The following is a 22,500-nucleotide window of genomic DNA, read 5'->3' on the forward strand; positions in this document are numbered from 1 at the left end:
ATAAAGCAACCACGAGCTTCGCTTTTTTTTTCTTCCTCTTCTTCTTCTTCTTCTTTTTTTTTTTTTCCTACTCTTTTTCATACTCTTTCGAAGCTCGAGCCCATCTCACGTTCTCTTCACGTTTGTTCCTTCACACTCTCTCTCTCTCTCTCTCTCTCTCTCTCTCTCTCTCTCTCTCTCTCTCTCTCTCTCTCTCTCTATCTATCTTTATATCTCACTTACTCTTTCTATCTTACATGTAGGTATAAGAAGTTCACTTTTATACGAGACTCTTTTACCGTCTATTTTTCATGGTACTCGTCAAACAATATATATTTTATTAGAACTCGAAATACTGCCAAAACCGTGCAAGTATTTTCTCTTCTTGCGATGTAGAAAAAAAATGCATACGTCGAGTCTGGTCAACGATGTTATCGAAGAAAAAAAAAAAAAAAAAAAAAACAGGAAAAGAAAAAAATAAAAGAAATAAACAATCGACAATAGAAACGAGAAATATTTTCTATATTGAACGTGTGCATGTATGTCGTTCTCAATGGTATAATACGTCGAGTACGTTTGTACACATTTACCTCGTAACATCGAGCTTTTGGTAACTCTTTCTCTCCTTTTTTTTTCACTCTCTCGCTCTCTCTTTCTCTCCCTCTCTCTCTCTCTCTCTCCCTTTCTCTCTTTGTCTCTCTCTGTGTGTGAATTTTTTTTTTTCTTTTTTCTCTGAATGTTTCTCATTCGACAGAAGATATTCTCTCGGCTTTTTTTTTCTCTATATTTTCTTTTCTATATCCTATTCTTTTCTGTTCTGTTTTTTTCGTTTATCTTATTTTGCTTTTTTGCTTTTCTTTTTGTTTTTTTTTTTTTTTTCCAGAAAAAGAAAACCCAGTTGAAAGAAGACTCGGAGACTTGTTCGCTTTCAATCGAATTTATTGACCCTATATTCGTTCGAGGATTTTTTTTCTTTTTTTTTTTTTTTTTTAATTGGAATTAAAAAGTTTCATTTGTTAGAAGGAAGAGAAAAATATAATTAAGGTACATTTTTTTTTTTTTTTTTTTTTTCTATTTGAATGATCTATATTTCGATCAGCTGATTATTGTTTCCTTTTCCTTTTTTTTTATTTTTTTTTTATTTTTTTTATTTTTTTTTATTTTTTTTTTTTATTTTTTTTTTTTTTGTCAAATACGTTGAAAAAATATTGCGAAATTTGATCGCTTTGAATTGAATTTGTTGATACTTTATATTCGTACGGGGGTTTTTTTTTCTCTTTTATGATAGTCAATTATTAAAATCAAAAATGAAGAAAAATGTAGAAATCAGTAAAAAAGAAATAAAAAAAAAAACAAATCAAATCAAATGAAAGGAGACAATACGTGCACGTCCACGCGTACATAGAAATAATATAACCCTAACGATCATTAAAATCAAGTTACATGCATGAGAACAAAAGGCTCGTCAATTTAATTCCAAGCTTTCGATCGAGTTGACGAATTGATCGATCGATCCACTAACGAATCTTTTGTAGTCATTCGTAATAATTCTCGGAAATCATTGCAATCGACGTGTAACACGCATACGCATACACGCACACATACATACATACATACATACATACATACATACATACATATACACTCATCTATAGATCGACGCATGTATATATATATATATATATGCTACCAATAGATCGAGCAATAGATTGAGCAATAGATCGGATAGATCGTCAAGTGGTACGAGTACGTCAATGTTCGCAAATGGATCAGTGAAAGTTTCATTCTCATATTAATCTATTTAGTCTATTTTTTTTCTCTTTTTTTCCTCGCTTGTCCTTTTTTTCTTTTTTTCCTTTTTCCTTTTTCTTTTTTTGCGGCGAGTGCGTAAAGCGCCGTAATATTTTTTCACCTTTCTTTTTATCCTTTCAGAGGAAAATAAATGGGGGGAAAAAAAAGAAGAAAAGAAAAGGAAAAAGAAAGAGAGAAAGGAAAAAAAGATCTGGTTAATCTCGTTAATCTTGTTAATCCTGTAAAATCCAGTAATTTACTTAAATTCTTGTATATTCCTTTTTTTTTTTCTTTTCTTTTCTTTTCTTTTCTTTCTTTTTTTGGGTAAAATTAGAAAGTGACACGCATGGATATACGTATTTAAATGTTAATTCACAATGACGTAATAAACTCTGAATAGTATACTAGTTGGATTGAATACTTTTATTGCTCCCTTTATTTTTTTCCTCGCGATAGTTGAATAAAAAAAAAAAAAAAAAAAAAAAAAAAAAAAAAGAAGTAAAGAAGAAGAAGAAGAAAAAAAAAAGAAGAAAGAAAAAGGAAGAAACGTGTACGTACATACACATGTACGTACGTTTCGAGTGACAGAAAGAGAGAGTAAGAGAGTAAGAGAGAGAGAGAGAGAGAAAGAGAAGGTAAATGCGAACGTTTGGCATATACATCGAGTTTGCGTATCGATTCCCGGCCATTCCTATATTCCAACTGAACGAATTCCATCGATGCGTTAATAATGACTCGTGGTTCGAGTGGTCTCGATATATTCGCTTGGATTCAAAAACTGACGGATCCCGGATTCGTTCGTTTCCATTCGGAATTTTCTCACTTGGCCGAGCTTTCTTTTTCATTTCTCGAGAAAGGATAGAACGAACACGCGGAGTGGTGGTAGAATATAAATAGGTAGAAGAAATTTTTATTCAATTTTTTTCTCTCCCTTGATCGTTTTCTCATCTCTTCATTCCGCCCCGCCCCACCCTCCTCCTCGTCCTCCTCCTCCTCCTCCTCCTCCTCTCCAAGACTCTTATGAATTTTGCATTGAAAGTAAGAAAGAAAAAAAAAGATAATAAAATGAAATAAAATAAAATAAAAAAAAAAAAAATAGTAAGTAAATAAATTAAAATATATAGAAATAAGAAGTAAATAAAAAATGATGATGATGATGATGATGATGATAATGATGATGATAATAAGAATATTAACATATCTTTCGTATAAATTGAAAGAAATTTTATATATATATATATGTGTGTGTGTGTGTGTGTGTGTGTGTGTAAAAGGAATAAGATCGTTTAGAAAGTTTTCGTGTTTGATTGGTTGAGAAAGATTGAAAAAATAAATTCATTTTTTCTTTTCTTTTTGTTTGTTTGATTTTTTTCTTCCTTTTAAACTTGATTATTATCACGATTTTTATACTTGTTGTCCTTAAAAGAAAAAAAATGTTAACACGATCAGGTTTTATGCATATGTATGATACATGTACATATGCATGTAAATATATATATATATATATATATATATATAAATATGTATATATATATATATATATATACACATTTATATTATGTTGGATAACCGGTCGTGATTTAAGAAGTGTTGAAGCGAACGACAAATGCGCATGCGTGAAATGTGTAACACACTTTGATGCAACCTAGATGACCATAGGAAAGAGAAAAACGGGACTTCCGGCACGAGAGAACATCTCCGCGTTCTAAACTTAGAGATCCTTTAGTATCTAGATATACGTATTTCAGAGAAACATATTAATTTGTTGATTTCTTATTAATTGCGTAAGCATTTGATATATTAATCACGATTGTTATAATGTCGAAATATTATAACGTCGAACATTGTTAATTACGATCATAAATTATATTTTTGAAATATTAAAAATAACCATTTATTTATTTACGAATAGATTTTTACTTATTCTCTTCCTTTTTTCTCTCTTTCTTTTTTTTTCTTTCTTTTTTTTTCTTTTTTTTTTTTTTTCTTTTGCTATTACAAACGAGAAACAACTTCGTCAATATCGAAAGCAAAAGTTTAGTAATATATTCAGTTTAAAAATAATATTTATATATATATAATATAGTTATCAATGAGGTTGCATATGTAATAGATCTTTTTTATAATGTTTAATATTATCTAATTTATAACATAGATCTATATTTTAGGTCTCTATAATAATAATAATAATAATAATAATAATAATAATAATAATAATAATAATAATAATAATAATGGATATTTAGATCAATAGATCTTTATTATAAATATCTATATATATATATATATATATATATAATATTATTTCAAATCGATATTATTACATAGATCTATAAATGACAAAATTAAATCTAATATCATTGAAAATATATTTTTTTTCTACGACGATAGATAATAGAAAATTTACGATTATAGATAGTAGAAAAAAAAAAAAAAAAAAAGAAAAAAGAAAAACAATTTCTTTTCCTTTTTAAAAAAAAATCGACCAAATCGATGGGACCGAGGATAAAAAAAAAAAAAAAAAAAAAGAAAAAAAAGAAAAAATTAACCTGCGAGAAAATCTTAAAAGATTTATATTTATATTTTCGCATTATAATGAACAATCGTTTTAATATAAAAATATTAAAGAAGATCTTAAAAGAATTTATCAATGTTAGCCTTTTTATAATGCAAAAGTATACATAAGCTCGATCCCCCGATCGATCGTATTTTCTTTTGTACAGTAGAAGGTGATCGAATAAACCCATAAAAGTCTTTTCCTTCTTACGACATTCGCATAAGAAACATAGTAGAACGGAAGATTTATTCGACGCGTAAAGTTTCGCCTAAAAAGTTTTCTCCTGGCCTCGAATCCGTCGAATCCAGTTCGTTCGCGAGAAAGCTCTTTTTCTTTCTTTCTTTCTTTCTTTCTTTCTCTCTCTTTCACACATACACATACACAGACACACACATACACACATGGACAGACAGACACACACATAGATATCCACATACGTATAGTTTTATTTTTTTTTAACACGAATTTCCATTCAAGTATCCGAAGAAAATTACGTTTGTCATTCGTCTAAAAAAATTTCTCGATAAATCGTCGTACCGAATTCATCCCCTTCTTGATCCCTTCTTACGAGATCAATATCTTAATTATTTGATCTTTTTTCCCTTCTTCTTTTCTTTCTTTCTTTCTTTCTTTCTTTCTATCTTCGTCTTCTCTCATTTTCTTTTCTTAAAACTCGCGTATTTAATAAATTGAAATATTATATGGCAAAACGTCGATGATGAAAAAAGGAAAAAATTGTATGAGTGTAATAAATGTGAGTGATCGAATTTTGAAATTAAAAAGAAGCAAACAAACAAACAAAAAAAAAAAAGAAAAGAAAAAGAAAAAACAACGAACAAACAAAGAAACAAACAAACAAAAATAAAACAAAGAAAAACTTACCTATGATTAAACTCGGAAAAAAATCCAACGAGCGATAGTTATATGAAAGGTGTAAAAAGTGATAGAAAGGGAATGGGAGGGAAGGAGAAAAAAGATAAAAAGAAGAAAAAAAAGACGCACACACACACATACACACAGATACACACGCTCACACTCCTTTGCCCCGAACGGAAAGGAAGAAATACGCGATGAAGTGTGAGATCAAAAAGAATGAAAAACAAAAAAGAAATAAGGGAGAAAAGAAAAAGAAAGCGAGCGAGCAAGAAAGAAAAAGAAAGAAAGAAAGAAAGAAAGAAAAGTTTACTTGGAATATTCAAATATCACGATTTTCCCGCTTTGACGAAAAGGGACGTAAGAAAGGGGATGTTGTAGCGGGGAGGAGACGCTCCTCTTTTTTCTCTCTCTTTCTCTCTCTTTCTCTTTCTCTTCTTTCGACGAGAGAAGAAAAAAAAAAAAAAACAAAAATAGATTAAAAAGGATTAAAAACAAGGAAAGGACGAATAAATAAATAAATAAATAAATAAATGAACAAATGAATTAATAAATAAATAGAGAGAGAGAAAGAGAGAGAAAGAGAGAGAGAGAGAGAGAGAGAGACAGGAAGAAGAAAGAAAAGAGGGGAAAAGTAAAGAAGATAGAGAGGGAATAAAAAAAAAAGAAAAGAAGAAGAAAAAGAAAAATAGAAAAGATATAAGGGGAGAGGGGAAAGAGAAAAAAAAAAAAAAAAAAAAAAAAAAAAGAATCACGACAAATAATCGCGTAAAGTCGTTAACTTTGTGTCGTTGTAATCGTAGTCGTCGTAATTGAACTCACGTAAATTATTATTCTCGTTGATTTGTTCCCGTAATATCTATTGGAAATATCTCGTAAATTTTTATACGTACGAACGAACGAATCGACGCGACGAACGAACAAATCAATGCGACGAACGAAATTATTTATCGACACACACGTTATACGTATACATATATAAATTATCGTCGATTAATGATAAAGAATTAGGATTAGGAACGATTATCGATTTTAAGATCGTCGTACTGTTCGATGTACTGGCGTATACTGGCTGACCAGTGTCGGCGAACGGCCTTCTTCTCCTTTCCATTCTTTCCATTCTCGTTTTTCCTCTACGCGTTTCCTCTCCTCCACCTCCTCCTCCTCCAGTTCACCTCGCCTTACCATACCTTACCTTACTTTACTTTACTTTACTTTACTGTCCCTACTCTACCTTCTTTAACCTCCCTCCCTCTCCTCCTCCTCCTCCTCCCCCCCTCCCTCCCTTCCTCCACCTCCTCCTCCTCTTTCTACTTCTCTCACACCATAAAGACAATTCGGAAGAAGAAAGTAGGCTTCACCTTCTTATATTCCGTGAATCGACTTCGCTATTACTTGCGAGCAAACTGGTGCGCGTTTATACGAAAAAGAAAGAATGAGTTAGTGAAAAAGAGAAAGAGAATGATAGAGAGAAAGAGAGAGAGAGAGAGAGAGAGAGATAAAGAGAGAGAATACAATGTATTTCTGGTGCTTTTCACTACGTCGAAAGTTTTCTACGCGCTATTAATGCGTCGATTAGGACGAACGGACGCGTGATTTGGGCCGCGAAATAAATAATCCACCATAGTTTATATTCGGATGCTTTGCTTTCCTTTCGTACGTAGGTATGTAAGAATTTGTCTCTATGTCATGTGAATGCATGTGAATGTGCACGTGTGTATGCAATGTGTTCATGCATGTGCGTGGGGAACTACGATGATTATATTTCTTATAATATATTTCTTCAAAATTTTGTATTCCCTTTTTATATATATTTAAAGATGTTCGTGTATAAAATTATTTTAAGCAGCCTCTCTCTCACGAAAAAAAAAAAAAAAAAAAAAAAAAAGGAATATTAAATTATATTAAAGATAAGAAGGATATGGTGACGAGTGACTTTAATTAACCCTTTCATTAATCTTCATAAACGAAAAATCCTTCAAGATCTTAATTATAGTCCGTCCTATATGCATCGGGGAAATCGATTCTAATTACAGATTAAATCATAATGCGATTGAATATTAATTAAGCCGAATTTCCAACAAAAATTTGTCAATAAATTCGATAATCGACGTTTCAATTTTCACACACACACATACATACATATATATATATATATATATTAATAGTAACTTTAATAATAACAATACACAGATATAATATATCGTGGCGATATTAAAGAAAAAAAAAAAAAAAAAAAAAAAAAAAAAAAAAAAAAAAAAAAAAAAAAAAAAAACCAAAGAAGAAAAAGTATTCGATATCAAAGCTCAAACCACCAAGTTATGCTCAGTTTGTTCGCTTTGCCAATTATTAAAAGGAAAAAGGAAAAGGGTAAAGATAGAAATAAAAAAAGAACATAGAAATAATAATAGAAAAAATAGTAGAAAAAAGAAATGAGGTAAAAATCACATGAACGGTATAGTCGAAGGGATAGGTGAGAAGAGAAATTGGGAATGGAGGGCGGGGTGGGGGGAGGGAAGAGGGGAATGGCGTTAAGAGGTACAGGGGATGCGGGGTCGAACTCAGTGGTGGCAACGCGTCGAGTGTTTACCACGAGAGATATATAAAAGTTTCTAACCGGAGAGACTATCACACCGCCTTTGGGCGAAATTTCAAGCGATAAATGGGCCCTTGGAAAAAGAACTTTTTACCACTCGTGCGGATAGAAAAGTTTTTCCCTCTTTTCGAAGCAACCGAGAAGTGGAAGCTTACAAGATACGAAAGACCACAGGGGAAGGAAAGATTTCTGATGGTGTAGGAGGGGGGGGTTGGTGGTAGTTGTGGTTGAGAGTTGGCGGGGGTAGTGGTGAGTATCGGTAACTCATAAGTGGTAACGCTTTTGACAATGTGTGTGTGTGTGTGTGTGTGTGTGTCTGTCTGTCTGTGTGTCATGTCAGTGCATATATTTTCTGTATTTGTTTGCCGCTACCTTTCTTCATTCTTATCTTTTATGTGTATCTGTATTTGTGTGTATTTGTGTGTACACGCGTTATACCAAAATCTAGTTTTACTACGTGATCCTCTTACGAAATTTTCGTAGTTTCAACTTCTATATATTTTAGTTTTTCTTTTAAATTCCTCTTTCAAACGTCGTAGATAATTCTATCATAAAGTTTCATATACTTTCTCGGATCCCTTTAGGGTCGAACTAAGGAAAAAGTGACAAAAGGGAGATTTGAAAAAGAAAAAAAATAAATAAATAAAAATTGTCGTGAAATCGTTGACAGCATTATTGTCATGTGTTATATTTGTGCATTGTATTTATTTATTTATATATCTGTAAATAACTTATCAAATATGCAATTTTATCGATGATCCGATAACGAAATTTAGTTTTTTTTTTTCTTTTTTCTTTTTTCTTTTTATAAGATTTCTATCAATAACCCATTACACGTAACTTGTAAATGTGTAGAAAAAATAAAAAATATATATTGTTATTGTTTTATGTTACATTTTTATGTATACTTAAAAAAAAAAAAAAAAAAAAAAAAAAAAAAAAAAAAAAAAATTTGTTCCTTTTCCGTAACGGTAAAACAGTAATCTACTATTATTGACTACATTTACTCAAACGATAAAAAAGTTCTCTACAATTACCGACTATGATTACTCGGTAGATAAAAACACGGCTCTACTATTACCGAATGACTTATAGAAAATAATAAATACATTTAAAAAATTCACGCAGTTATCTATTATTTTCTTTCTTTTTTACTCATTTATAAAAACGAAATGTATAGTTTAGAAAGTTACCAGACAGGCATTCGCGTAAAGTCAGATATTTTAATGGTAGGAGAGCAAGTATACTTTATGTTGCCAAGAATTTAAGTATTATACATGAATTTATTTTATATATTATGAAATTAGACGTTGAAAGAAAGAAAAACAAAAAAAAAGAAAAAAACAAGAGAAAAAAGAAAAATTGAAATATCTTAATATCTTTAATGTTTCTAAATGTAAAACAAAAAGTTTAATATTTGTTCACATGAAGAAACGTATATAATTTTTATTTATATATATATATATATATATATATATATATATATATATATATAAAGAAAATCATGCAATAATTATATTTCTCTAAGTCTTCATTTTATTAAAATAATACTATCGAATGGAACGATTGCTGCAAGGTGGCTGTGCATTATGACATAATTGCGCTTAAGAAAGTTCGGAATGTGAACACGCGCGCAAACACACACACACACACAAAAGTAACTAAACACACCGATTGAACCCGTAGTACATATGGTATTAAGTAGTCCACAAGCAATAGCATAGCAGTTATGTACACACAAGCACCTATGCGAAACTTGTTCTAGACTTTCTCAGTAGCACTTGCAGTTAGGCGATAAGATGAAACCACAACAATGTTCGACAATATTCGAACGATTCCAGGAATTTTATCACACCTTATGTAAGATAACAAGACTCGCTGCACGTTCTTGTTTTTGAGAAAAATTCATTGAAAAAAGAAATAAAAGAAAAGAAAGGAGGGAAAAAAATGAAACAAAAGAATAAAAATAAGAATAAAACCTGTGGATCAACGAATAAATTCAATTAAACATTTTCTTTTTCTTTTTTGTTTTTTGTATTATTTAATAAATTGAAATTATTATTATTAATAAATATATTTATATTATATTACGTACAATGTATATATATATATATATATATTAGCTAATAATATCAGATAATTATCATGTATTAAATATATGATATTGTATATATATATATTTATACAATATCATCAATAGTAATATTAGATAAAATTTATATAATATTAGATTTATATATAATATTAAATAATTATAATATATTGTCTGTATATAATAAACTACAATAATAACATATAATAATAATAATAATAATAATAATAATAATAATAATGTCACAATATTATTAGATAATATTATATAATATAATTGTAACATTAGAACTTTTAGATATAACATTAATTAATTGTGATATCATATCTCTAATAATATAATATTAACATAATAATAAAATATAAAATACAATGCAAAGAGACATCTATAAGAAATATATTAATATTATATTATTTACAAACACACACATATATGTATATATATATATATATATATATATACATATATTTATTAAATAATATAAAAGATCAATCGTACGAATAGGAAACGTGAAATTTCTCAAGGAAATAAAATTTCTTCGAGAATAAAAATTGTATTAACGTTCGCACGAACAGCTGGACAAACGAACAGCTGTTAATTTAATTTCATTTTACGTTAGAAAATCTTGGCTTGTATTTGAAACGACAAATAGATTTTTATAAGAAGCAGAAGAAGAAGAAGAAAAAGAAGAAGAGGAAGGGGAAATCAAATCGTCGTTGACTTTCTTTCTATGTCTATCTTTGTCTCTTTCTTTCTCTTGCTGACGAAAGAAAGAAAAAAAAAGAAAAAGAAAAAGAAAAAGAAAAAGAAAAATGAAACTTTCAGGGTCAAGTTCGATTTCCAAAGTGTTACTCGTCGTCTTACTTCGAAACGTTTCATCCGTGTTACGAACTCGAAATAAAAAAAAAAAAAAAGAAAAAAAAAACCAAAAAAAAAAAATTGATCTAATCAATTATAAACAAAGCCATATACATCATCGTCTATCATTATTTCTTTCCGATAATAAATCCAATTGGGAATATCATTTAACATATATATATGAAAAGAAATTAAAAAAAGAAAAAAAAAAAAAAAAAGGAAAGCAATTAAATTGAACGAAATAATCTGACGTAGAGATGATGATGACAAACATAAATGAAAGAACGTTCTATAATTACGAGATATTTCATGAATTTTATGATAATAGAAAATATTAAATTGAAATATTAAATGATAAAACGTTAGGATATAATCTACCATGGATGAAATATTTTCTAATTATTAGATTAAAAAAGGAGATTGAGATATTCGACGATAAAATGTCGGAATGCCTACGTAAAATTTTCTAACTATTATTATTATCATCATCATCATCATCATTGTTATTATTATTATTATTATTATTATTATTATTATTATTATTATTATTATTTAGTTATTTATTTATTTTTCTTTCTTTTCTTTTCTATTTGTTTTTTTTTCTCCTTTTCTCTCTCTCTACCTCTCTCTCTCTCTCTCTCTCTCTCTTTCTCTCTCTCTCTCTCTCTCCAGTTACGCACAATTAATTTTTCACCTCTTATAAACGTCGTACTGGTAACCCACTTTTGTATAACCGATAAACGATTTCTTTGGTCCACTTATTAGTCGGTGAATGTATCCCATGAATAAAACGAAACAAAATGTGACGAAATAAAAGAGTCGCGCGCGTGCTTCTCCTACATTTGACATTAAGATTATGAAATTAGAATAGGCATTGTTGCGTTAAGTTGATTATAAAATAAAGAAATTAAAATAGAATCGATTAGAGTTCTATTATTTATATTTTTATTATATTATTAATATTATAATTTTCTTTCATTTAGTTTTATTTTATTTCCTTTTTCTTTTTTGTTTTCCCCTATTTTTTCCACTTTTTCTTTCTTCTTTTTTTTTTTTTTTTTTTTTTTTTTCTTTTTTTTATAAATATTTTATAATTTCTTTTCTTATTATATCGTTCTAAAGATCGATATATACGAAACGATTCGAGAATTTTGTAAATTTAAGGAAAATATTGGAGTGACAGGAAATAACGAAACAAATCGTATTGCAACACTGCAATCAATGCATTTAATAAACTTCGGTCATTTTGTCCATCTGCTATGATGACGATAATAATAATGATATTAATAATAATAATAATAATAATAATAATAATAATAATAATAATATATTTATGGCATTTCATTTACGCTCGACAATTGTCCACTATGATAACGATGATAACGTTTACGTTAATCGTAGATATTATTATAACAATATTAATAATAATAATAATAGTAATCATCACCATCATTATCATTATCATTATACTCTAATAAGTCGATTAGGGAAAATTGATAACATCGATGTTCATCGTTTCTTTCTCCGTTTTATAATATTTCATTCAATTTATATCGATTTTAATGAAATCATTAAATTGAGAATCAATTATGAACGTCGACGTTATTTATCATTTAAACGTACTACTATTAATAATAATAATAATAATAATAATAATAATAACAATAATAATAATAAATAAATAAATAATAATGGATCGAGTGTTTGGGTTGTTATTTCATTTCAGATTTGTTTTCGAACGATCGACGCCTCGTTGTACGAATCGATATGCACGTTTCTTCTACTTTCAATATAACATATGCATATATATAATATATATGTATATATAATGCGCGTTGTGTGTATGTGTGTGTGTATACACACACACATATATATATATATGCGTGTGTATCTCTATGTATGTATATATATATATATATATTTTTCTTCTTTTTTGTTGTTATTGTTGTTATTGTTGTTGTTTTTGTTGTTTTCGTTTATTATATATATATATAATCTATATTCGCGATCTATATACGTAATAATAAAGAGTGCGGCTTTCGAAGGCTTTTAACAGAATTATTTCTTTCATCGTCGATGATGAAAGAAAAAAGAAAAAAAGGGGGTTGTGAAATTTACAAAATAAAAAAAAAGTAAATGCTTGGCGCTGGTTGACTTCGAAAGAGATTAATAATACGCACATTTCCGGGTGGGCAGGGGGAGAGGGCGTGGGTGGTTTTGTTTTTTTTGTTTCTCTTCTCTTTTCTTTCGCCTTTCATTTCTTTTCTCTTCTCATCCGTTCTTTTACATTTTTTTTTGTTTTTTTATTATTTTTTTTTTTTTTTTTTTTTTTTTTTTTTTGTTCTTTTTTTTTCTTTTTCTTTTTTGAAGGGTTAATACAATCGTCTCGTAATACGATTACCAGAGAACGAAGAAAGAAAAAAAGAAAGGAAAAGAAAAGAAAGGAAAAAATAAATTCGCGGACATTGATTTCAATCAATCAAATCAATTCAATCAATCAAAATTTTTCGCAATCTCTTCGTATCGTTATTATGAATATTTTTTTTTTTTTTTCTTTGTTTTATTTTGTCTAGTTTTCTTCTTTTTCCCTCGCCGTTTATTCGACTTCTTTATTTATCTATTTCTTTCTTTTTTTTTTCCTTCCTTCTGTCTTTCTTTTATATATATATATATATATATATATATATATATATATATATATACTTTTTCTTTTCTTTTTTTTGTTCTTTTTTCGTGCTATTTTTTTTCTTTTTTTTTTTCTTTTCTTTTCTTTTTTAGTTTTCATTAAAGAGAAAATTTCATTGAGGAAAATGATATCTCGCGACGTCAGTTTAAAGGAAGAAACGAATATCCGTATGGAAATACATTACTTAGAAGGAATTATATTTAATTATATTTTATTTACTTTAACTTTAACTTTACTTTACTTTACTTTATTTTATTATATTTTACTTTATTTTATTTTATTTTATTTACTTATTTATTTATTCTTGTTTCCTTTCTCTTTCTTATATTTTTCCCAATTCACTTTTCTTATACCTTCGTTTCTTTTCATTTTTCTTCTTTCCTCTTGTCTCGTTTCGATTTATTTCACTCATTCGAAAATCTAAGAAAACTATAATACGCTCTACGACTAGGAAAATAATACAGGGTGTCCGACTTTTTCTAAAAATTTTCATTCTCTACGTGAGCGTTCCAACGGGCGCGTTCGATTTTTTTCTTTTCTTTTTGTAGATCCTTTACTCAGATTCTTTCATTTTTATTTCCTCCTCCTCCTCCTCCTCCTCCTTTTTCTCTTCCTCTTCCTTTTCTTCTTATTATTATTTATTTTATTCGAGTCGAGCGTCGAAACGCTTGCGTATATGTCTGAACACTTGCGAGAAAAATTCGCCGGTTGCTTTGGTGTGGACTTGACCTTACAGTGAAGCAGAACAGCGTTTGTTGTGAACGTCGACGTTTTCGACGTCCCTTTTTATCTGTCTATCCATTTCTTTCTTTCTTTCTTTCATTCTTTCATTCTTTCTTCAATTTTCTAATCTAACAGATCTAAAACCACGTCATGAAAACGTCGAAAACCTCGATGATCTATTTTCTTTTTTTTTTTTCTTCTTCTTCTTCTATCATTATTGTTACAGTAATAGTAATAGTAATAGCAATAGTAATAATAATAATAATAACAATAATAATAACAATAATAATAATAATGATAATAATAATAATAATAATAATAATAATAATAATAATAATAATAATAATAATCAGTGTCGATCGTCGTAATAGTAGCTTAATCTCTATAGCGATCTCGTTTTGGAAATAATAGACTAGAATCCTTGATACGAAGTAACTAGACTCTAAAACTTTTTCTCTCGCTCTTTTATCTTAACCTTTTTTTTTTTCTTTTCTTTTTTTTTTTTTTTTTTTTTTTTTTTTTTTTTTTTTTTTATGTATATATATTCCCTTTTTTTTTTTTGCTTCGTTTCATTTCGTTTCATTTTATCATCATTATTTTATCCTTTCCATTCTACGTATTTCCTCGCATTTTCTTCCTCCTATTTTTATCATTTCGCAAATTTTTCTTCTTCTTATTCTTATTTTCCTTCTCTAAAATTACATACAAGCGACCTCTTTATTCCTTCATATTCTCATATATATATATATTAGGTTTTTAGTTTTTCTTTTATCAATCCGTCTTTTCTTTTCTCTTATGTAAATCACAGATCATAGATCGTTCCTAATGTGTCCTTCGACGAGTTTCCTTTTATCGATCTTTTGTTTTTGTATGTTTTCTTTTTTTTTTTTTTTTCATTTCTTTTTTTTTCTTTTTTTTTTCTTTTTTCACTTCGATTACCTTTTGCGTAATTCTTTTTTTTTTTTCTTGTTTTTCTTTTTTTTTTTTTTTTTGCAGGTACTGGATGTGTTCCGTCGAGGCGCTGAATCTCTTTTCTTTTCTTTTCTTCTTTCTTCCTTTCTTTCTTTCTTTCTTTTTCATTCTCGCTCTCTGTTTCTCTCTCTTTCTCTTTTTCTTTCCTTCTCTCTCTCTCTCTCTCTCTCTCTCTCTCTCTCTCTTTCTTTCTTTTTTTTTTTTTATAATAATTATCTTCTACGATTTATAATACTAAAAGGCGAGTCGTACTCGGAGCTATTACAATATTAGTCTCTAGGATTGCATAAATACTCTTTTTTTTTTTCTCCTCATATGTATATATATATATATATATGTATATATATATATATATTGTTTCATAATTATTAATAGTAATATAGTAATGGTAATAATTAATAATAATAATAATAATAATAATAATAATAATAGTAGTAGTAGTAGTAGTAATAGTAGTAGTAGTAGTAGTAGTAGTAGTAGTAATAGTAATAATAACGTGTATAGTAATCATGTATCGGCTACTTGCCGGATTAAAAAAATCACGGCAGACGGAATCTTTACAAGGTCGACGAGGCCCTTTAAAAAAAAAAGCTCACGTCCTTTTGGTTGTTTGTTTAATTTTAATTTATTTTCTTTTTTTTCTTTTTTTCTTTTTTGTTTTCTTTTTTGTTTTCTCTCTCTCTCTCTCTCTCTCTCTCTCTCCATCGACTAGCTTTGTTTTTGTTTCTTTTTCTTTTTCTTTTCTTTTTTTCTCTCTCTCTCTCTCTCTCTCTCTCTCTCTCTCTCTCTCTTCCCTTTTCCTTTTTTTTTTTTAAATCGATCAAACGATTCGACGACTTTTGGTTCCCTCTGTAATGGCTACGTTTATGTGTCATATCTTCTTCTTATTTATTTATTTATTTTCTTTTTTTGTTTCATTCGTTCGTTTGCTTGCTTTCACTTGTTTTCGTTTGTCATTTTCTTTTCTTTTCTTTTTTTTTTCTTCTTCTTCTTCTTCTTCTTCTTTTTTCTTCTCTGTACGCGCATACACGTATTACTTTTTAAATCCGTATATGCACTCTTTTGAAAAGATGAAAAAGAAAGAAAATCGCTCGGAATCGTACACAGATATTTGGTGGTGATACTTGTCGAGATCTTGTCGAGTACTATTGTTAAATTCGTCATTATGATCAATTAGCTTAAGCATTAAGAATAGATGTATTATTATATTTGTTATATTATATCACACTAGTTTTATCCACGCTGTCTGTGAATTATTCTCCTTTTGGTTTCTTTACGATAAATTTTTAGAGTTCCGCCCGCAGAACCCTGAAAGATAATAATTATTTTATAATAATAATAATAATAATAATAATAATTATTTCTTTTATTTATTTTCATACAATATCCATTTATTTGAATTTTCATTAAAATGTTTTGAATCCTGCAATCATTTGTTCGATTTTTTTTTTTTTTTTTATTCACATATATATTTATCAATTATTATTTATTTCGTCTTTCTTTTTCTTGCTTCTTTTTTCTATTATTATTTACTTTTATATATATATATATATTTTTTTTTTCTTTTTTTAATTATTAATTATTACAAATAAGAGATTAATATTTTACCTGTCATTGCTTAGCGGACTTGTACCTAGCCAATTTGAGTTGCACCGGATTGGAAACTTTGATGTGAACCGCGATATCCTCGACCGGTGCTTCGCGTACGTCCTGTCCGCAAATGGCTACGACTCGATCGCCTTTGCAAATTTTACCACTTTCCAAAGCACTACCACCTGGTAACTAGAAAGAAAATAATATGACAAACGATTTAAATGAAATCTGGTACATCGATAAAAATAGAAATTGATCGCCCTCCCCCGCCGCCTATAAATAGGCAACCATTTATACGTCTCTACGTTTGTATAAAATGCAAAACGTTGCATATATTCAGGCGTTCGAATGATCGTTAACAATAGTAATGTTTATTTTTAAATTACGTGAACGATACGCTGTTATTTTTCGTTCTCAAATATGTTTCTCCCTCTCTCTCTCTCTCTCTCTCTCTCTCTCTCTTTTTTTCTATCGATTTATGAATCCCGACATGATATAAGTAGATTAATGCGTCAACCCGGAAGAAAAATATGGAACCACGCGATATCGATCGAATCTTTTCTCTCTCTCTCTCTCTCTCTCTCTCTTTCTTTTTCCCTTTGTTTATTTTCTTTTTTATTTTTTTTTCTTTTTTCTTTTTTCTTTTTTCTTTTTTTTTTAGAACATCAAACAACATCGCCCGATACTAAGTTTATAATAGGAATTATGTGATCCAATTTCTTTTAAGGATATATTTTAATTTTTATATTACCAGATCGGAAACGTAAGCACCCTTGCCACTCTTAAATCCGGTCAAACAGAGACCAGCTCCTTTGCCTGATTTCTTTTGTAATTCGACCTCAACCTCTTCCGGAGATTTATCGCTTCTATGTACCACCATAATTATCTGTAATCGAAAGATGTTAATAATTTTTTTTTTTCCTTTTTTTTATATAGAAAATAATATAACGTTTATTTGCTCGTTTATATATATATACACGACAAGAATATTAAATTATTTTATTTCTATTTAATTTTTATTATTTTATTAATTAATAATAGTCGTATAGTAATATTATTTTTTATATGTAATATAATTTTATATATATATATATATATTAACAATAATATTACTGCGATTATCATTGGCATATATAAAATTATTATTATTAATATTACTAATAAGAAAATAAATATATATATATATATATATGTATATATAAAATAAAATAATTATTTTCTCTTTAATAATTGTCTACTCACTGTTCCCGTAATTTTCAATACTGCAGCATGAGCTTTCTCATGTTCGATAGCTTTGAAACTTTCTTGGCATATATCAAGAATTTGATCCCCAGCTTGCAATCGGCCATCTTTACCAGCTGCTCCATCCGGAAATACTTCCAGAATAAATACGCCGCTCTAGATGATAAAATAAAACAATCATTATATCTTTGCCTTTTCATTCATTCATTCATTCATTCATTCATTCATTCATTCAATTATTTTCTTTTTCATTCTTTATAATCATTTATTTACTAAACAAACTTACCATTGGTGTATCACTACCACCAGTTATAGTGAAACCTATTCCCTTGTCCTTTTCTTTTTGAAACTCTATAGTAGTATCCTTTCCAACCTGAATCTTACAATCCTTTGGATCCTGAGGTGGCTCTGGTTCCTTCGGTTTTTCTGGTTCTTTTTTTTCCACTGAAGAAAAAAAAAAAAAAAGCAGATAAAAAAAGCACAAAGAAGAAAATTGTATATCCTTAAGATTTAATCCATAAATGTTATATAATTCTGGCTGTAAAAAAAAAAAAAAAAGAAAAGAAAAAAGAAAAAAAGAAGGAAAAACATTCGTGACAATTTCTTCATCGTTTACCTGGTTTAACTTCGGGCTCAGGGGGCTTTATCTCTTTACCATCTTGACCAATTTTACTTTGATTTGGATTACAAACGGTCAACTTGACGACGCCCTCGGCCTTCTTCAAGAGACTCGTAGCCTAAAATTATTCACGCGGTTACGTTCGATAAATGGAATCGATCCGATCTAAAATTATTCTTAGAATCTAAGTTATGTATATAAAGGGTGAGGGGAGGGATATAAGAGGAAATAAAATTCTAAAGGAAGGAACGATTGAACGATTGAACGATTGAACGAACGAATGAACGAACGAACGAAAGAACGAACGTAATTTACCTCATCGTACGTCGAGCCGAGAAGACAATCTATGTTAACGGCTAGAATCAAATCACCGACTTGCAAACCTGCCTATATAATTGTTTTTTTTTTTTTTTTTTAAATATTACAATTAATATCCTTCTATTGTATTATATTATCATAGAAATAATAAAATAATATTTTCTTTTCTTTTTCCTTTACCTGTTCAGCAGCACTACCTTCCTGTATATCCGAAACGAATATTCCTTGACCAACCTCAGCGTGCTTACCCTCGATGATCATTATACCAAGACCGTATTGTCCCTGAGAGAATAAAATAAAAAAAAAAAATAAAAGAATTATTTGTTAAGAAAATAAAGATGGAGGAGAAAAAAAGGATTGGGAGGAAGGAGGTTGAATCCTTTAAAATAAAATAAAAGAAATATTTCTATCGAATCTAACCTTTTTTACTGGGACAACACGGACTCCTTTGTATCCGCTAAATTGTTCGCTCTATAAAAGAAAGATCTCTGCGTTTTTCTCGTAATTATATATATATATATATATATATATATATATATATATATATACATGTATGTATATATGTATGTATGTATGTATGTATACATATATAATGTAGTATTTTATATCGATCGATATATATATATATACACATATATGGTTTGTAAAAGATTAAAGATTACTCGTATACCTCGTCTAAGATCGGTGGGAATTGGACCAATGGTTTTACAGCTATATCATCCATCCCATGCGTTTTTCTATGGTAAATTAATAAAAGAACATTTAATACAGAGATACAATTTTTATCATTTACAATAGGATTAAATAAGACGTATAAAAACGTATATATTTATATATATATATATATATATTACTTACCGAAGTACTATGATCTTGAAGAATGAACCAGCCATACACTTTATCAATGCCGAAGCGTTCAAGTGACATCTTCCTTTTAACACCATACCATTCACCTAAGATTGTAAAAAGAAATATATGAAAAAGAGCAAAAAAAAAAAATTTAATATTTCTTCGTGTTATAAACCAATGATAGAAATAAAATAATATTTGATTGATATTTGTGTCAACATATATATATATATATATATACATACAAACACACATACACACACACACACACACACGTATGTATGTATGTATGTATGTATGTATATCGTAAAAATGTCGACTTATTTTCGGCAAATGAGATCAGGTACGTAATAAACGTCGTCTAAAAACCTTCTCCCACTCTCCCCATTCTATCTTCTCCACGTTTCCAGCTTTCAACGATTTGATCCTTCACGATTGACGAATAAAAGTTATAAAAGTAAAGAGAGATCGTAAAAAAGAAAAAAAAACGTGAAACTTCTTACTTCGAGTATTTCGTCGCCAACGGCAAGTCCACCAACTTTATGAGCAGAACCATTCGGATTGATGCCACAAATGAAGACAGCCATTCGATTTCTGTCCTTGTGACCGGCAAGAGATATACCCAAACTACCACGTTCTTTTTCTACCTTCACCATTAGTACCTTGTGACCCAGATTGTGATACTTCTTTTGTATCTTCACTAAAAGAAAAAAAAGAGAAAAGAGGAAAAAAAACACAATGGGCGGAAATAATGAAAGATAAGATGATAAATATATAAAAATGGAGGAGGTTTGAATGTTGAAAAAAAAAAAAAAAAAAAAGAAAAAAAAAGAGAAAAAGAACGGAACAGTTTCGTTTTGGAATTTGACACGATATAATCATAATGATAATGATAATAATGATGATGATAATGATGATGATGATGATGATGATAATGATAAAATATAAATATGTATATAATTTTATATACATACTTTACGTAACAAATTATATACGTATTTTATGTAACACACATATATATATATATATATATATCATCGTGATTTGATATTGAATGGAAATTTAACGAAAGATTTTTTTACGATGATAATAAAAAGTGGAATGAAGGATAAAAGGTTTATACTCTTATACCAAAGATAAAAAGTTTTCAAATGTTCAATTCTATTTTTTGAATTGATACATTACGACTCTGAATGCCTATGTATATATAGTTCTCTTATGTTTTCGTATATAACAAATATATTTCTCAATTTATAGTTAAAAATTGAATCGAAATATGAATGAGATTTCTCTCCCCTCGCCCCGCCACCCCTCCCCCCCAAAAAAAAAGAAAAAGAAAAAGAAAAAAAAATTTGTTCCCATACAAAAACCAGGATGAAAATAATTTGCGTGTACAATTAAAAAAAAAAAAAAAAAAAGAAAAAAAAATTGTCCTCCGAAATTGAAACCGTTCAATAACTTTTTACACTTTTTTACGATAATACATTAATATTTTGAAAGAAAGAAAAAGGGTTAAAAAAAAAAAAAAAAAGAAAGAAAGAAACAACCGACGAAAAAATAAAAGAGTACTCACTACTTGTATAACCAAATTCATCCTCCTCTTCTGGATCAGCATCGATCTCGGCTTTCGATCTTTTTACATTGCCAGCACTCTTTCTGGATATCTGAAAGGATAGATGAGAATCGCATTATTATCTGGGAGAAATAAAAACGAGAAAAAAAAAAAAAAAAAGAAAACGAGTCGTCGAGTCCAATTAAAAAGATTCTTTTCTTTCCTTTTTCTTTTCCAATTTCTTTTTTTTTTCATTTGATTGGAATCGAAATCTCCAAGGTATTATATATAATAAAAAATAATAGAAAAAAAAAAAGAAAAGGAAAAAAAAAAAATTGGAGACAACCGATATCATCGAAGATTCAATCTTACCTCCATTCCGTTCTTCGTATAAACGTTACCCTCCAATTCACGTATATCCTCCTCCTCGGAACTTTCCTCCGAGGAGTATTTCTTTGCGGGTGGTTTTTGCACAGGTGGACCATGATCCTCCCGTTCCTCGCTAACTTCACGTAATATTCCAGGATTTATTGGCGGCGATGGCGCCTTTTTACGTACCGATTTTTTCATGGAGGATCTAACATATATATATATATATATATATATATATATATATATGTGTATATACATATAACATTATCAATATTTCGCAAATTTTTTACATCGTGATCATATGAAATTTTTCCATACGATCATTGAAGATTTTTATTATCATTGAAATTTTTCTAACGAACATTGAAATGTTTCATACGAAGTATAACCATCATTAGAAATTTCATTTTAAATGAGATTCTGTTAAACGTTCAATATTTCATGTCAGATTTAAAAGATAAAAAAAAAAAAAAAAAAAAAAAAATTATTAACATTTATATTTTAATAATTTTATATTTTAACATTTATATTTTATATTTTCTTTAAATATCTAACATTTTATTCGAGAGACGTGAACATTTTTATTTTGAATCTTTTATATTTCAATTTGCAAAATCAAAAATACGATATGAAAATCGATCGAAATAGAAAATTTCTTAATGTATTAATATATATCGTTCTTTTTAAATAAGATATTATTGCCTGCACATTTAAAATTATATTTGAGATGCATAACATTTAGAGGGGGAAAAGGAAAAAAAAAAAAAAAGAAGAAAATAAAAAACAGAAAATAGAAATATTTCTTTTTCCAATAAAAATCTATTAATC

General features: G+C 28.5%; 2 protein-coding genes across 8 annotated transcripts in view; both read right to left on the minus strand.

Annotated features, from left to right (window-relative positions):
* Positions 1-9,761, minus strand: part of LOC124953949 (putative mediator of RNA polymerase II transcription subunit 26) — a 35,463-nt gene extending 25,702 nt beyond the window's left edge. Inside the window, exon 1 of one of the 2 annotated variants that reach the window (XM_047506046.1) lies at positions 9,468-9,761. The gene's annotated coding sequence lies outside the window, so the exon portion shown is untranslated. Of the gene's footprint in view, positions 1-6,022; positions 6,334-9,467 lie in introns of those variants that run through there. The other variant, XM_047506045.1, reaches the window with a different exon arrangement.
* A 5,153-nt stretch (positions 9,762-14,914) lies between these two features.
* LOC124953928 overlaps positions 14,915-22,500 on the minus strand; it is a 76,591-nt gene continuing 69,005 nt past the window's right edge. For 4 of the 6 annotated variants that reach the window (XM_047506001.1, XM_047506003.1, XM_047506000.1 and 1 more), the window contains 14 exons: positions 21,673-21,877; positions 21,322-21,412; positions 20,252-20,448; positions 19,758-19,852; positions 19,570-19,636; positions 19,320-19,370; positions 19,080-19,181; positions 18,897-18,968; positions 18,579-18,699; positions 18,249-18,406; positions 17,963-18,118; positions 17,472-17,606; positions 16,736-16,909; positions 14,915-16,435 (listed from right to left, as the gene is read on the minus strand). In XM_047506001.1, the coding sequence (XP_047361957.1) occupies positions 16,739-16,909; positions 17,472-17,606; positions 17,963-18,118; positions 18,249-18,406; positions 18,579-18,699; positions 18,897-18,968; positions 19,080-19,181; positions 19,320-19,370; positions 19,570-19,636; positions 19,758-19,852; positions 20,252-20,448; positions 21,322-21,412; positions 21,673-21,877 (1,621 nt within the window). In that variant the 3' untranslated portion in view covers positions 14,915-16,435; positions 16,736-16,738. Of the gene's footprint in view, positions 16,436-16,735; positions 16,910-17,471; positions 17,607-17,962; positions 18,119-18,248; positions 18,407-18,578; positions 18,700-18,896; positions 18,969-19,079; positions 19,182-19,319; positions 19,371-19,569; positions 19,637-19,757; positions 19,853-20,251; positions 20,449-21,321; positions 21,413-21,672; positions 21,878-22,500 lie in introns of those variants that run through there. The other 2 variants (XM_047506002.1, XR_007102374.1) reach the window with 2 other exon arrangements.

This window comes from Vespa velutina, chromosome 13, assembly GCF_912470025.1.
Source record: "Vespa velutina chromosome 13, iVesVel2.1, whole genome shotgun sequence".
NCBI classification, from domain to species: domain Eukaryota; kingdom Metazoa; phylum Arthropoda; class Insecta; order Hymenoptera; family Vespidae; genus Vespa; species Vespa velutina.